Source organism: Schistocerca gregaria, chromosome 3, assembly GCF_023897955.1.
Source record: "Schistocerca gregaria isolate iqSchGreg1 chromosome 3, iqSchGreg1.2, whole genome shotgun sequence".
Lineage (NCBI taxonomy): Eukaryota > Metazoa > Arthropoda > Insecta > Orthoptera > Acrididae > Schistocerca > Schistocerca gregaria.
This window is the reverse complement of record NC_064922.1, coordinates 421,153,347-421,168,954: the sequence shown is the minus strand read 5'-3', so window position 1 is coordinate 421,168,954 and position 15,608 is coordinate 421,153,347. Positions and strand designations below refer to the sequence as shown.

At 38.9% G+C, this 15,608-nt stretch overlaps 1 protein-coding gene across 1 annotated transcript in view; it reads right to left on the bottom strand.

Moving 5' to 3' along the window:
• Positions 1 to 15,608, bottom strand: part of LOC126354326 (sorting nexin-25) — a 175,027-nt gene that overhangs the window by 73,466 nt on the left and 85,953 nt on the right. The window contains exons 11-12 of the mRNA XM_050003887.1: positions 15,072 to 15,208; positions 11,443 to 11,616 (exon numbers count right to left, since the gene is read on the bottom strand). Coding sequence (XP_049859844.1) covers positions 11,443 to 11,616; positions 15,072 to 15,208 — 311 coding nt within the window. The remainder of the gene's footprint in view (positions 1 to 11,442; positions 11,617 to 15,071; positions 15,209 to 15,608) is intronic.

Here is a 15,608-nt window from a genome sequence, read left to right as displayed (position 1 = left end):
TCTTCATTAAAAATAATTCTTCTGAATCTTTACCTTGAACTCAAGACCATATCAATAACCTGGAATCATCTTTTGCAAAACCCCATAAAGTGGTTAATCACTGCTAGTCTTGGCATGATTCAATACTTCCACCCCTATTCTCATATTATCATACATACGATATTCTTCTTCCATGACCTTTAGAACTGTTTTATGGGCACAAAATGTTCATACTGTTGACAAAGCTGTCACTTCTTAAAGTTGAAAACTGAATCTCTGCTGTTACTTCTTTGCTACACCATTTCTGTACTTTTTGACCCTCTGATCCAGAATTTTGAGTTACTTTTTATTTTCTTTAACACTGAAGCACATACATGGTGACAATTATTGAACTATGAGGGTCATTCCAAAAGAAATGCACACTATTTTTTAATCCATCTTTTATTCTTTGGTCCAAATATCTCTCCAGATAGTTCAAGATTCGACTGTACAAAACCCTGATCCAGCCTGTTGTTTAATATGGCTGTGAGACATGGAGTATCCGGAAACAGATCTTCGGTCCATTTCTGGATGCAGATACAGGGGAATGGAGGATCAGATACAACCAAGAGCTTGAGGGACCATACCAGCAGCCCAACATAGCAGGAACTGTCAAAGCCAAATGAATGCAGTGGGCCAGCCATGTGGCCCGGATGGAGGATCACAGATGGCCTTGGAAGCTCCTGGATTTCACACCTACAGGAAAGAGACTGCCAGGGAGACCCAAGAAGCATTGGAGGGATGGACTCCATGAATATTTAAACCAAGTGTCAATAGATGAGGATGAATGGCGGATAGCAGCAATGGACAGAATACAGTGGAGGAAGAAACTTCTAGATGCGTGCGGTCCACTGGGCCTGATCACGTAGTAGTAGTAGTAGTAGTAGTAGTAGTAGTAGTGTCTTTTATTCCACATGTTTGAAAGTTTTACAGTGTGTAGATAAATCCTTTAGGAACGATATTTTCATTTCTCCACATAATTTCCATCCCTCTCAACTGCCTTACACCATCTTGGAACCAGTGCCTATACACTCACATGGTAAAATTCTGGACCAACCTATTGGAGCCACTGTTTGGCAGCATGCACAAGGGAGTCATCATCTTCAAACCTTTTTTCACGAAGAGAGTCTTTCAGTTTCCCAAAGAGATGATAGTTACATGGAGCCAGGTCAGGACTGTAAGGCGGGTGTTTCAGTGTTGTCTGTCCGAGATTTGTGATCACTTCCATGGTTTTTTGACTGACATGTGGCCACGCATTGTCGTGCAACAGCAAAACATCCTGCTTTTGCCGATGTGGTCGAACACAACTCAGTTGAGCTTGAAGTTTCTTCAGTGTTGTCACATAGGCATCAGAATTTATGGTGGTTCCACTTGGCATGATGTCCACAAGCAAGAGTCCTTCAGAATCGAAAAACACCATAGCCATAACTTTTCCAGCAGAAGGTGTGGTTTTGAATTTTTTCTTCCTTGGGTAAATTTGCATGTTGCCACTCCATTGATTGCCTCTTCGTCTCCGGTGAAAAATGATGGAGCCATGTTTCATCACCTGTCACAATTCTTCCAAGAAATTCATCTCCATCATCCTTGTACTGTCCCAAAAGTTCGCTGCATACCGTTTTTCTTGTTTCTTTGTGAGCCACTGTCAACATCCTGAGAACACACCTGGCACAAATTTTTTTAACGCCAACACTTTCAGTATTCTTGCAAACACTTCCTTCCGCTATCCCAACGAAGCATGACAATTTGTTCATTGTGATGCGTCTGTCAGCAGTCACCAATTTGTTAACTCTCTGCACATTGTCTGGAGTGTGTGCAGTACGAGGCCTGCTGCTGTGAGGATAATCCTCAATACTGCTGTATATACATACAGTGCATAATAACTTAAATTGTGAACATATTTCTGAATGAATGTTTGTTATAAATTTTTCCGCCACCCTTTTCACTGATATAAGTTATGTTCTACAAGGAACGCATGCCATTGGAGGCGGCAAACTGTAATTTATTTTAATACTTCAATTTCGTTCTACAATTTAAGGCATATATGAGAACAAACATAGAATACATGGGAATAACGCAGCTACTCAGTGACAGGTATGGGGGAGGCTTTGTGGCCAGGCCTCGGATCTTCGACGCCTGACCTCTTTGCCTCCGCCTACCTGGTGCTGAAAGTCTTCTCAAACTTTAGAAAAACAAAGATAGTACAGTGGTCAGCACGTCTGTCTAGTAAGCAGGAGGTCCAGTTTCAAAGCCCAGTCGGGCACAAATTTTCATCTGCCATCGTTGCTGTATTTCAACGCGCTGTGACAGTGTGGACTTTGGTCCTTTGATATTTAAGATGAAATTGTTTTTTGGGGCAACAGAGTTGATTTGCGAACATTTGTCTTGCCATCAATCTAACAGGACTTCAACGGCATCCAACCCTTAGTCATTGCTTTGTGATGGCACTAACCCATGTCGGATACATGCGAATCAGATTGTAGCACATATTTAGTCAAATAACGAGTGGTCAGGATAAAAGTATTTACGAACAGTAGAAGCGGGATTGCAGCAAACTGATCACTTAACCAAGTGCAACATAGAGTACCTCTGTATTCAGTCATTCCAGCTGCATAGCTGAGGGTAATATTTGTTAATCAATTCACTGCAGAATTAATGTAATACCCGCACAATGATCTCTGTAGTCATACTATATCACTAGCAGCTCGCAAATGGAACAGAATGTTCGTTAAATCCGATTACTCAAGATGGTGCCAAATAAAGAGAAGTGACGACGCCACAACACTATCTTTACTTAAGTAGATAGACAGCGCTAAATTATGTGCACCTTCATTAACGTTACCGTAAGCAGTTTCGCAGCGTAACACCACCACATCCACTGACAACCTGTACCATTATCATTACACAGCTGTTACTCACGGTGATTTCAAAGTGCTAATGCTTGTCAAGAATAGCAGAAAGCACCTCATGAATGTGAAGTTCCATTTGCATTATGCCTAGGACGGAGAGAATCCTAAATAACAATAATAGGTCACTCAGCGAAGAGAAGAGTCCATGTATTGTCTCAAGTTCTTGCAGTTACATTATAATGCAGTTTCTGATGGTTTCACACTAACGGGTTCCTTTGGCTATCGGAATGCTCATATGGGAATTATCAAAGAGTAATTGCTAGAACACTCAACTACCTTGGTAACACCTCATTCTGGATTGAATACGACTCGGAAAGCAATGTTAATTTGACGTTTACATCCATCTCCTGACATCTTACTGAATGAAGTCTGAAGTGCATGCACAGTTGTGTTGCCTGCCGCATGTATTCTGTGAAGTGTTATGGCAGCTGGTAGTTATTGCTGAATACAGACATGTGCAAATATCCTCACTGCTCTAGGGGAACTCGTCTTTGTTGCATTGTTTTCCATACCGTAATTAGCACAATAACATAAGGCTTATTCTGCTGAAGAACTTGATGCTCACAAGTTCTTAAATAAGAATTTCCTAGCGGGAGTAATGCATGAAAGGAAACAGACTGCTGGACAAAAGAATGGACAGTTCACTGCTTTGTGTGTTTCTGATAGCGCCTACGATAAGAATCTGGTGTCATATTATGCTTCAGAGTCCTAAACTGTTTATTTTTTTACTTCATACTAAAACAAAAGCTCTGGTATGAGAAGAGGAAATGACTTATATGCTTATCAGGAACTTAAGTTCTTCGTGATTATTTTATCACTTCATACCAAAACGAGGGTGTTGATATGAGAAGAGGAAATGAAATATACGTTTCCAAGACATAATATTTTCTTGTGTGATACTACTGTGGGAATGAAAGCTCTGCAGTTAATTTTTGTGAGTTGGATAAATTTTTATATCATTTCACACTAATTTGTGATTTCTTTCTGTTTATGGCGAAGCACCTGCTGCATTGTCCATGCTCAGCCAACATAAACAAATCGTGGCGGCATTGGGCACTGCTAATCGCTGCACCTGTCATGAGCCTCGACAACAAGAGGGCACTGTCTCTGCTAACGATATTATGGAGTTAATACATCTTTCTTACTTTACGTGATATGCAGGACATTGGTTGGGTAAAAATTCAGTTTGTAACTTCCCATTGCATTAAAAATAGTTTACAGTCACATTTGGTGCAGTATTTATTGTTGGTTGTCTCTCTAATGCTAACAGTATTGATTCAGATTGTGCGTGAACATGAAGAAAAGAAAAACACACACACACACACACACACACACACACACAAACACACACACACACACAGTCCTTGATTCCAGTGAGGGTGATGACTATTGTGTGTTGAAGAACACATGAACCAATCAATTCCTCAGTTGGAGTCGAGTAGATGAGATTTTTCAATTACCTCACACTGCAAGAATTGTAAGGAGGAGACTGAAAGTAAATGGACGTGTATGCTAAAGAGCTGCGACAAAGCAAAGCTTGGCCAATTATCACATAATTGTCCACATGTGTTTTGTGGATGAGTATACTCTTAGTAACCAACACAACCACCATCATTACGTAAGATTTCTCAAAGGCGTAAGGGCATTGATTTCATTAAGTCGTCGATAGTGTAGCTTGATGGTTTACTTCCCACCATGTGTTTTCTATATTCGTCCAAAGGTCGCTTGCATTTGTAGGTTCACATTGGAATGACCTTGTTACCTCTGACCACATATTCACTAACTGGTTGATGTTCGGTGACCGTGGAATGTCGTTACTTCATACATTTACATTTAAATAACATATTTGTAATAAGCATATTGTATTAATATTTTCCATTGTGTTTAAGAACTCATGCACTGTCATAGATCGTCTAGATTCAACAGTCCGATTAAGAATGTGGTTTTCCCAGTCTCATATGATGAGAGCCGTGGTCGGATATCCACATTAAGATTGACTGGCTGAATACAATTATAACGATCTGGTATCGAAATGAAATGACAGAAATCGGATAATTTCAACATCTGTATTGCAACAATGCTGCACACATAAATTCCTTTGATAGAGTAACAGGTAGCAACTGTCTAAGAAAAATTGAGAAATATGTCTACTAGCAACAATGTAATGTAATTATAACCCATATTTATGTGGTGGAAATATTGAATCGAACGATACACATCAATTTCAGTGGTGGGAAGATACACCATATCGGATTTGCTGATGACATAATAATGATGATGATGATGATGATGATGATGATGATGATGATAATAATAATAATAATAATCCCGTATGGCAGATAGGGGAAAGCCTCCCCCATATGGGTGGTACTGAGGAAATCAAATACTTGGGGTGAACCAAATTCTAATACAATCCTGAACAGCTACTCAATCCGTTGAACCCAAAATTCAGACACGTCTGAGTGAAAATCACGGCTACTCTGGTCACCGTCTGTTAGCTCAATGAACTCGGCTGAAAATATTTGCTTCCTAAGGCTTCAACACCCTCCGATCCTGTCCGGTCTTGGTATCACCCAGGCCAAAACAATGGAACATAAGCAAACATGAACTGTTCAAGCAAAGTCAACTTTAGCCCAGGTGGTACACAACCCGCCCATTGAAAGGCAGCAGCTGGATTTTCGGATTCTGGGGAGTCCAGGCTAGCACGGCAGAGAATATCGATGACCTCTGGTAAATTTCTCTACAATCAGACAACATGCATTTGAAAACTAAACATCGATATTTTGATCCAAGCATAACTAAATAATCTCACATAAGAAATCGACCAATAAAAAATTCTCATCCTTGCTCTTCAAGAACAACGACTAACTGACAATGAAACCTTGAATTATGGAAACCATTCCATATTCAAGAGCAAAATACAACAAAAGGTAGCGAAAGGCACAGCAATCTTCGGCATGGCATTTCTCGAACACAGATCTATCATCAACGCTGTCAAAGAAATCACACCCATCAACAATCAGTTGATGACTATGCTCACTCAGATCCCTGGTAAAAAAATATACAGTCATCAATGCACATGCCCCCACAAATATCGAAAATAAGAAAAACACCAAAACTGCCAAAAAAATTCTGAAACACACTCGAAAAAACTATGAGCAAAATTCACCAAGGTGACGTGAAAATACTAATGGGAGACTTCAACTATCTATTTGGGACAGAAAACACATACAGTCAAATCATTGGTACAAATTCAACACACCGAAACACTTACACGAACGGCACACGCCATACTTACATTTGCCAACAATTCAACCTCAGAAGGACGTCTACCCAATTTAGGAAAAAACCAAGTCCCAGGTAACATGCTTGGCTACAAGGTGCAAGCTGCTTTCGTTCGCCTTTCGAGACTCACTCAAAGCCAGATTTTTAATTCTTTTGTAGCAGAGCTACAAGCAGGCAGATAGAAATTCAATAAGGGAATCATAAGACAACGCTCGAGCAAAATTCGTCTTTCTACTTTCAGTAACCCTTAGTGTCAAAGCGAAAACCTTACGGTAGTGCCAAATTCATAATGCCACTTTTGTTTTCTGCCGACAAATTTGTTGTTGTTGTGAATACATAATTTTATCCATGAACTGCCACATTCTCATAATACTTGCGAATGATACAGGAAATGACGTAAATACAGATCTTTTTTAACTCAAAAGTCGGTAATATCCTACTAATTCGTGTTAAAATAGGCTCAATCGTCTTACAGATACTTAATGCTTTATTAATAAAATAGAAAGAAACTTCCACATGGGAAAAATATATTAAAAACAAAGATTCCAAGACTTACCAAGCGGGAAAGCGCCGGCAGACAGGCACATGAACAAAACACACAAACACACACACAGAATTACTAGCTTTCGCAACCGATGGTTGCTTCTTCAGGAAGGAGAGGGAAAGACGAAAGGATGTGGGTTTTAAGGGAGAGGGTAACGAGTCATTCCAATCCCGGGAGCGGAAAGACTTCCCTTAGGGGAAAAAATGGACAGGTGTACACTCGCGCGAGCGCACACACACACACACACACACACACACACACACACACACACACACACACACATCCATCCGCACATACCCTCTCCCTTAAAACCCACATCCTTTCGTCTTTCCCTCTCCTTCCTGAAGAAGCAACCATCGGTTGCTAAAGCTAGTAATTCTGTGTGTGTGTTTGTGTGTTTTGTTCATGTGCCTGTCTGCCGGCACTTTCCCACTTGGTAAGTCTTGGAATCTTTGTTTTTAATATAATGCTTTATTAAGATAGACAGCCATTGTGATGTTTCTGTAGTAAGCTGAATTTAATTTGTGTTAGTACAGCGAATATTTTAACTGTGTTTTCCATTAGTTTACTAAACACAACAGTAATCATCAAAGAGAAATAAATCAACAGCACAATTTTCTTTCACGAGATCTAAAATAATCTGACAATGCTAAAGTTGTTTACAAATTCTACACCTGTAGAAACCTACTGGTTCTAACGCTCTCCTGTGGAATTGTTTCTGGAAGTGCTTGTTATTGCTGGTGGGTAGAATGTGAAGCAAATTATCTTCTATGTTCAATCAGACTCATAACTTAAGACGAGGGCCAAAATGTGGTAAAAATAAAAAAATAAAATTGCAGTTGGACGCGAACAGGCAACTATAAGTTCAGAATGCATGACGATTACCACTAGATCACAGGCTCAGACAGTCCATTCCGACAGCATCTAGAGAAAGTAATGTGTGAGAATCAAGGAGGCTGCAGACTAGTAGTGAGCAATTGGAATGCCATTGTGAGAGAAGGGAAGGAGGGATTCATAGTAGGCAGTTATGGTCTTGGTGGGAGGAACAATGGAGATAAACAACCTATTGACTTCTGCAGATAAAGGCAACTGGTAATAATGACAAATACATGGTTCAAAAACCACAGAGAATCACACGAGGATAAATATAAAACCATACTGATTTTATACTGCTGGAAGTTAGGTACAAAAAATGAAATCAATGAAGTGCACACATTACGCAGTGCAGACATTAATACCAACCACAATTTGCTTATGGCAGATATACAAATAAAAATGAAAGAACTGAAGAAGACTGTCATAGTGAAGAAGTGGGACCTACAGAAGTTAAGATCTGGGAGAGAAAGCATTACTGATATATTATCGATTGAACTTACTTAATGCATTACAAGACAAAGAAACCCCTGACAATATCAATGAGTATTGAAATATTTTGAAAGAAGGAATCATAGAAGCAGGGCATAAAAGAATAGGATATGTGAACAGGAGAAGTGCAAAAAAGCCATGGATTCCACAGGAAATTATTTCAAAAATAGAGGACAGAAGAAAATTAAAAAATAAAAACAACTAAGATGCACAAAAAATGTAAAGAAGCCTGAATGATGAACTTCGTAGAGAAACAGAACAAGCTAGGAAAAAATGGCTAAAATAGTAGTGTGAGTCAACTGAAGTATTGAAAAAGAAGGGAAGATATGATTCACTGTATGACAGAATGAAGACTACAACATGGGATCAAAACAAACCAGGAGGTGCTACTATAGAAATTCTCAGTAAAGACGAAAATGTAGTGTACAAAGATCATGATGACATCCTATACAAATGGAAAGACTATTTAAAAGAACTATATGATACCGATCACAAACCAACAAATCTGGAACCTGAATCTGTGTTCAGTGTAAATGATTATGAGAAAGAACCAACAATCATAACAGAAGTGAAGAACATAATGACTGCAATGAAAAACAGGAAAGCAGTAGGTACAGATAGAATACCAGAAAAAATAATAAAATTTTTGAACCAACAAGGTTTAAGAGAAATATTGAGGCTATGTAACAAGCTATAAGAGGGGGGTGAATGGCCAGAGAACTTTCTGACAACAGTAATGATGCCCATACCAAAGAAACAGGGAACCAAGAAATGCAGTGAGCACAGGACAATTAGCTTCAGCTCACATGCAATGAAAATTATGTTAAGAATCATTAGTAAGAGACAGGAAAAGGTAATGGAAGAGTGTCTGGCTGAATAACAGTTTTAGCAACAGGTATAAAGAATTTCAGGATATAATGGATACCACTGAAGCTAAAGGAAAGATTTATGGAATGAAAATAAATTCAAATAAAACAAAAGTAATGGCACTGGGAGGAAATAAAAAGGTAAAGATAATGCTGAATGGAGAAGTATTAGAACATGTGAAAAGCTTTAAATATCTCGGAAGCTGGAAAGAAATGGACTGGAAGAGCAACATGGAAATTAAAATCAGAATAGCAATGGCAAAAGACACATTTTATAAGAAAAGGAGAATTTTCTGCAGCAATATGGACAAAAATTTACAGAAAAGGCTAATAAAATGTTTTGTACAGTGTGTTTTGTATGGTGCTGAAATGTAAACACTTAGGAAGCAAGATAGAGAAAAGCTGGAGGCTTCTGAAAAGTGCACATGGCAAAGGATGGAAAGAATAAGTTGGACGGGTAGAATGATCAATGGAGAGTTACTGAGAAGTGTGAAAGAGCAAAGAAAATTACTACTTGTAATAAAAAGAAGGAAACAAAGCTGGATATATTAATAATGAAGGAGGAGCTTATGAAAAGGATATGTTTAAGGAATGAGGGGGTGACAGAGGAAGAGAGTTCAGATCCATGTGATGGACAGTAGCACATACCGTATTTACTTGAATCCAAGCCGCACTTTTTTCCCAGTTTTTGTAATCCAAAAAACCGCCTGCGGCTTAGAATCAAGTGCAAAGCAAGAGGAAGTTCTGAAAAATGTTGGTAGGTGCCGCCACAATTAACTTCTGCCGTCGAATATATGTAATGCTACACAGGCATGCTTTGTAGGCACAAACATAAATACTGGCGCCAAAACCTCTGCGTCAGTAAATAAATTTAAAAAAAAAGGTGGAAGACGAGCTTTTCTTCTCTGCCCCGAGTTTCGAGCACTGCATTTTCATACATTATCGAACGAAGTAAATACAAATTCCGTATTGTTCATCTTCGAATGTAGCAGAATTTCACTGTACTACACAAATCTGACTGGCAAGACTGTTTGGGATGTTTGTCAATGTGGCCAACTCTACATTCTGAATTTTTTCCTACCTGTGAGAAGGAACCTGATGAAATGTGAAGCGCATGCAGTATTCTCTTCACCATAAGAATAATACGAATATAAACATTTTGCCATGTATTCTTTAGTGTTTGCTGCTGTCTCATTTAAATCCTGTCTGCCTAATAAACTACGAAACTAGAGTGAGACAACAGCAAACGCAGAAGAATATTCATATCGTGTCATGTTTATATTCGTATTACTCTTATGCCTAATAGTGATACAGTCAGAAATGAAGCACGGCAACTGATTAGATTTTTAAATCTAAGATGACTAATTTCTGTGCAGAATGTAATGTACTAAAGAGGCGTCTGCAAAGATTTTCAAACGGAGAAAATTTTTTGCCTTACTCTTGTTCAGAACATGTTCATACGCAGTCTACTATTTGGTTCTTGTTGATCATTATCAAAGAAAGCAGCAGTGTAACTAACAACAAATAGCAGTCTCTTGCCATTGTTTCGCTAATGAGACGATTCCTCTCTCTTTTGTTTTAATTGTAAGTGGCAGTAGCACGCACAAAAGCAAGTCATGCCGCAAGTGGCGTCAGGCCATAAACACGCACTACCAGAATGCGGCAAATAATGCATGACACAGTACAGTAATGCATTTTCAGCTTAAAGTGACGTAAACACCTTTAACAAAGAATACGGCACTTATCAGATCAAAGCAAAATAAGCAATCGATTGAAACCCGATGAAGCACGTGAAAAAGGAACGGTACCCATATAAATACGGACGGAGCGCCTGACGTATAGCAATTGTTACCTGGTAAAGCTTAATTGCTAAGCTTACGACTCGAACCAAACTACTGTAGCGGTATCGTCATTCATTCGACCTAAATTGTGTCTCATATTACAATGGACCAACTTTGTTTCGATATGGAGGTGGGGCCTAAAACTTTTCTCTCCCCTTGAATTTCGAGTCTCAAATTTCAGGTGCGGCTTAGATTCGGGAAACTTTTTTTTCCCTTTAGTTCGAGTCTCATTTTTCAGGTGCGGCTTAGATTCGAGTAAATACGGTACACTGTCATTAAGAAGGAAGCAATGGATCGCATGGAATGGAGACACACAGGACCTACTAATATAGTAGAAAACTGATGTTGATGAGGATTATAGCATATTTACAACTGCTCTGAATATTTTTAGTGATATGGAATCTCGGTGGCTGACTATCTTTTGATCCTGAATTTTTCACTGTCCTGATTAAGTCTTCAATATACAAACATAGTTTGAATTGCTACCTTGTTCCTCCGAGACGATCAGTATGAATTTTGTTCTAACAGATTTTTGTTTGATAAGCATCCTAAATGTTTAAAACCTGAAATTATAAAACACAAACACTGAAAAAACAAATATTAAATACTGGTCATACCTCTGCAGACTGAACAACAGCCCGCCACCTGCCAAGGTGCTCACTCCATGCCTCTGTTCGTGACAGATGGGCCTCGAGCTGCCGTTTCTCTCCCTGTAAGCTCTCTACTTCAGATTCCAGAGTAGCCAGCACTTTTGATTCAGGTTTCAGAGATGATCGCAAAGCTTCCAGTGCCTGAAAATTTCATTAGGATACTATAATCACAATTCCTTTCAGTTATGAATTAAATCAAGTATAAGTGGATGATAAAGTCAATGTAAAATGAGATGGCTTACAGTTAGCTCACTTTCTGAACAATATTTTCCCCCATTTCTCCGTCATCCTCACTTATGCCTAGTTTCCAGAGACTATGAGACCTATACCCAAACCATTTGTTAAGAAATACACTGTTCTTAAGCAGGTCTTAAAACTTTTTTTCTTACTCTCATATTACAGATAAAAAGTGCAATGAATCTATAACCACATAACAGGTAAGAAAATCATGTTTCAAAATAAATTTATTTTTGTAAAAACGAGACACGTTAAATATCAGATAAAAGTTCACTTGTCAGAGTAAATATCAGCTGCAATTCCATTCTTACTCTACGGAAGGTTTGAAATAATGTGCTGGCAATGGACCTGCACACATTTGTAAGCAGTGAAGAGGCAATGGAGTTGCAGAAAGTTACGATGCTACAGATGACAGAATACCAAACCAGGCAGTATTTTCTAATGAAATACTCAAACAGTGAATTAAGAGCAAAATTATAACCAAAGTAGTCTCCAAAAAGTCATATCCCAAAACAATAATCCAAGGTCAAATAAACATTAAGACTGGCTTCATAAATAAGTGCCTGAATGTGTCTGACTGATGGTGCCGTACACAAACATTGCAGTGATTTCAAACAATACCAGAGCAGCCTTTTTATTGTTTTGCACAACACACACCCCATCTACTATATTATATTGCATGCTGCACATGAGACCATTTGATAGTCATTGCCTTAGCATCTCTTATTTCATTCAACATCGTATGACATTAAAGTACTACAGAAACACAGAAGATATGGATAGTTTCAGACTGTACTCCCCTCAATCTCAAAAGAAGGTTGAGACAGCAGGAGAAAAGTAGAGGCAAACAGAGGTTTTGCAGAACACTACAACAAAAGCCAGCAGGGAAAGAAGAGAGATAAATTACAAAGTGAATGCAATAATCTCTCAGATGCTTTTCTGAATAAATTTTGATTCAGGTGAAATTTATCAGCACACAATCTAAAGACTGTAAATTTATTGTCATTACAAGAGATTTCACAAAACTTTTCACTGTCATCTTCTTCTGAAAATAAGGGTGCAGGTAGTTTTGGATCTAAGCTCAGACAGCGACACCATGTTATTCAGCTATCTGTCATACTCTCCAAAGGTGTTCAGTTTGACAGTGATGCATTTTGGCAATGATGCTAAGGCAGAACATGGCTAGCTTGTGACTTTTATTGTACATATTAATGCAATAGAAAACCACAGAATATGTCATTTCATGACTGCTTCACAGAATGCACCATATTGATTCTTCCCACCAACCCCAGCTTTTCTGAATTGTGCAGTTGGGATCTCTCCCTGCAGTATGTCCTATGTTCCTGTAATCTTTTTGTTACCCGTTTGTTACCAGACTGGAGTAGGGACATGCCTTGCATCTAGGCCTATTACAAGGATATGAGCCATGAGGTAATGGTTTGGGAGCGGAGGTTGTATAGGGATGGATGATATATTGTGTAGGTTTGCTGGAAGGCAGAATACCACTGTGGGAGGGGTGGGAAGGATAGTGGGCAGGACATTTCTCACTTCAGGGTATAACAGAGGTAGGCAAAACCCAGAGGTAGACGAAACACGGTTGCTCTAGTCCTGGGTAGTACTGAGTAACTCGGGGAATGGTCCTGTGTGGCCAGATGATGAGACTTGGGGAGGTGGTGGAAGACAAAAGGATGAAGGCTTCAGTGAGACCCTCGGTCTATTTCGTGAGGGACCACTTATCACTGCACACACAATGACCACAGGTGGCTAGGCTGTATGGAAGGGACTTCTTGCTATGGATCTGGTGGCAGCTGTCAAAGTGGAGGTATTGTTGGTGGTCAGTAGGTTTGATATGCACAGACGTACTGATGTGGCCATCTCTCAAGTAGTCTAGGAAGATGGCTTGTTGGGTTGAGTATGACCAGGTGAAGCAAATGGGGGAAAAGCTGTTGAGGTTCTGGAGGAATGTGGATGGGTGCTCACCATTGATCCAGATCGCAAAAATGTCCTCAATAAATCTAAACCAGGTGAGGGGTTTAGGATTCTGGGTGTTTAGGAAGGATTCCTCTAGATGGCCCACGAATAGGTTGGCCTAGGATTGTGCCATGCGGGTGCCCATAGGCTTGAAGGCATTGCCTACAAACAAATCAGGGGAACGGCTATGGACACCGGCATGGCACCATACCACTTTACTTTTGCTCTGAATCTTTCTCTTTCTCCTATTTCTTCCTCCATTATTTCCATTTCTCTCAGATCTGCTTTCACTTCTTTTAAACAGGCCACTGATGTGTCAGGGTTTCTGTCAAGGAAGTTAAAAATTCTTTTTGTTATCCTGTTTTCATCTAGCCTTTTTAGGTGTCCATGGAATATTATTATTATTATTATTATTATTATTATTATTATTATTATTATCATCATCATCATCATCATCATCATCATCATCATCATCATCATCATCCTTTTTTGTGTTTGGATCATCTAAGACCACATGGCAATTTCAATGCTTCCTCCTTTGTTCTTCTTTCTTCTTCTTCTTCCTCCAGTATTCTTTCATATTATTATTATTATTATTATTATTATTATTATTATTATTGTTATCAATTAAATCTCTCAAGGGAGTCTGATGTTCATCTTACAAGCCACACAAAAACATCCATATATACACAAAAGTAAGTACAAGAAGACAACAGCCTTGTCTCGAATAGACCAGTCCAAGTCAGATCACCAAATTTAAGCAACACTGGGTACTGCCACTACTTGGACAGGTAACTGCCTGGGTGCACCACACACTGTTTGCTGTCTTCCGTTTGAATATACAGCAAACCTTCAATCATCATCATCATCATCATCATCATCATCATCATCATCATCCAACAAAGACATGACAACACACTACATACACATCCCATTACAGTCATCCATACTTCTCAGGTAAACCAAAATACACAACCTGAACACTTCGCAAAATAAAGTTGTCAGTGTGCATGAAGTTTAGGAAATACATTTCCAATTAGTTGGCTGAACCTGCCCTTAGTGGTCCACTGAAAGCAATTACATATGACTATTTTTTAAAAAGTACAAGCAAGACTGTTTCTTTATCTTTTGTTAGCTGAAGTGCCACCTAATGGGAAACACAAGACATTAAGGTCACTGCACATGTACACATACAGATGTACTGCATGCCATAAGAGAAGCACAATGTATCACATTTCACAATACTTAATTAATTACATCAGTTGATAAAACATAATAACACAGAGAGCTCAGAGAAATTCAGTATGACTACAGATACACAATATGGGGGGAAAATCAGATGACCACTTTACATTTTACAGAACAACTTCAAAAACATTCTCACATACTTGCATTTTGTTGTTCAATTTCTGTTGTAGTTCATCTATCTTTTTCCGTGCATAGCTGGACTGATCAGCAATCTCTAATGTGCCACTGTCCATGCTGTCTGTCACATCGCTTGTATCATCTGAATCGAGAAGTGAGGCTGAAACATGCATTTAATTACCTGTATGCAAAAGTATGTCTTATGCAGCATGTAGCATACCTACTTTCTATGAAGTACTTAGCATACGGAGATTAGGGGAAACAAATATGAGACATTTGCAACCACATGTCGTATTATCTTTCCATTGTGAGTTTACTAGGTTCAGGATGTGCACCTGAGGTAGAAACAAAGATGTTGCCCATTATTCTTCGTAAATGCTGTATATGGAAAACTGCATAACTCACACATACACTGGAAATTAATCACATTTTTGAAGCATGAAAGATGTCTTACTTTCTCAGCAACATACTTTCTGAACTGATAAAAAGGCATACACCAACTGTCTTGAAATACATTCAAAAAGTGAGGCATTTGCACCACATTCAAAAAGTGAGGCATC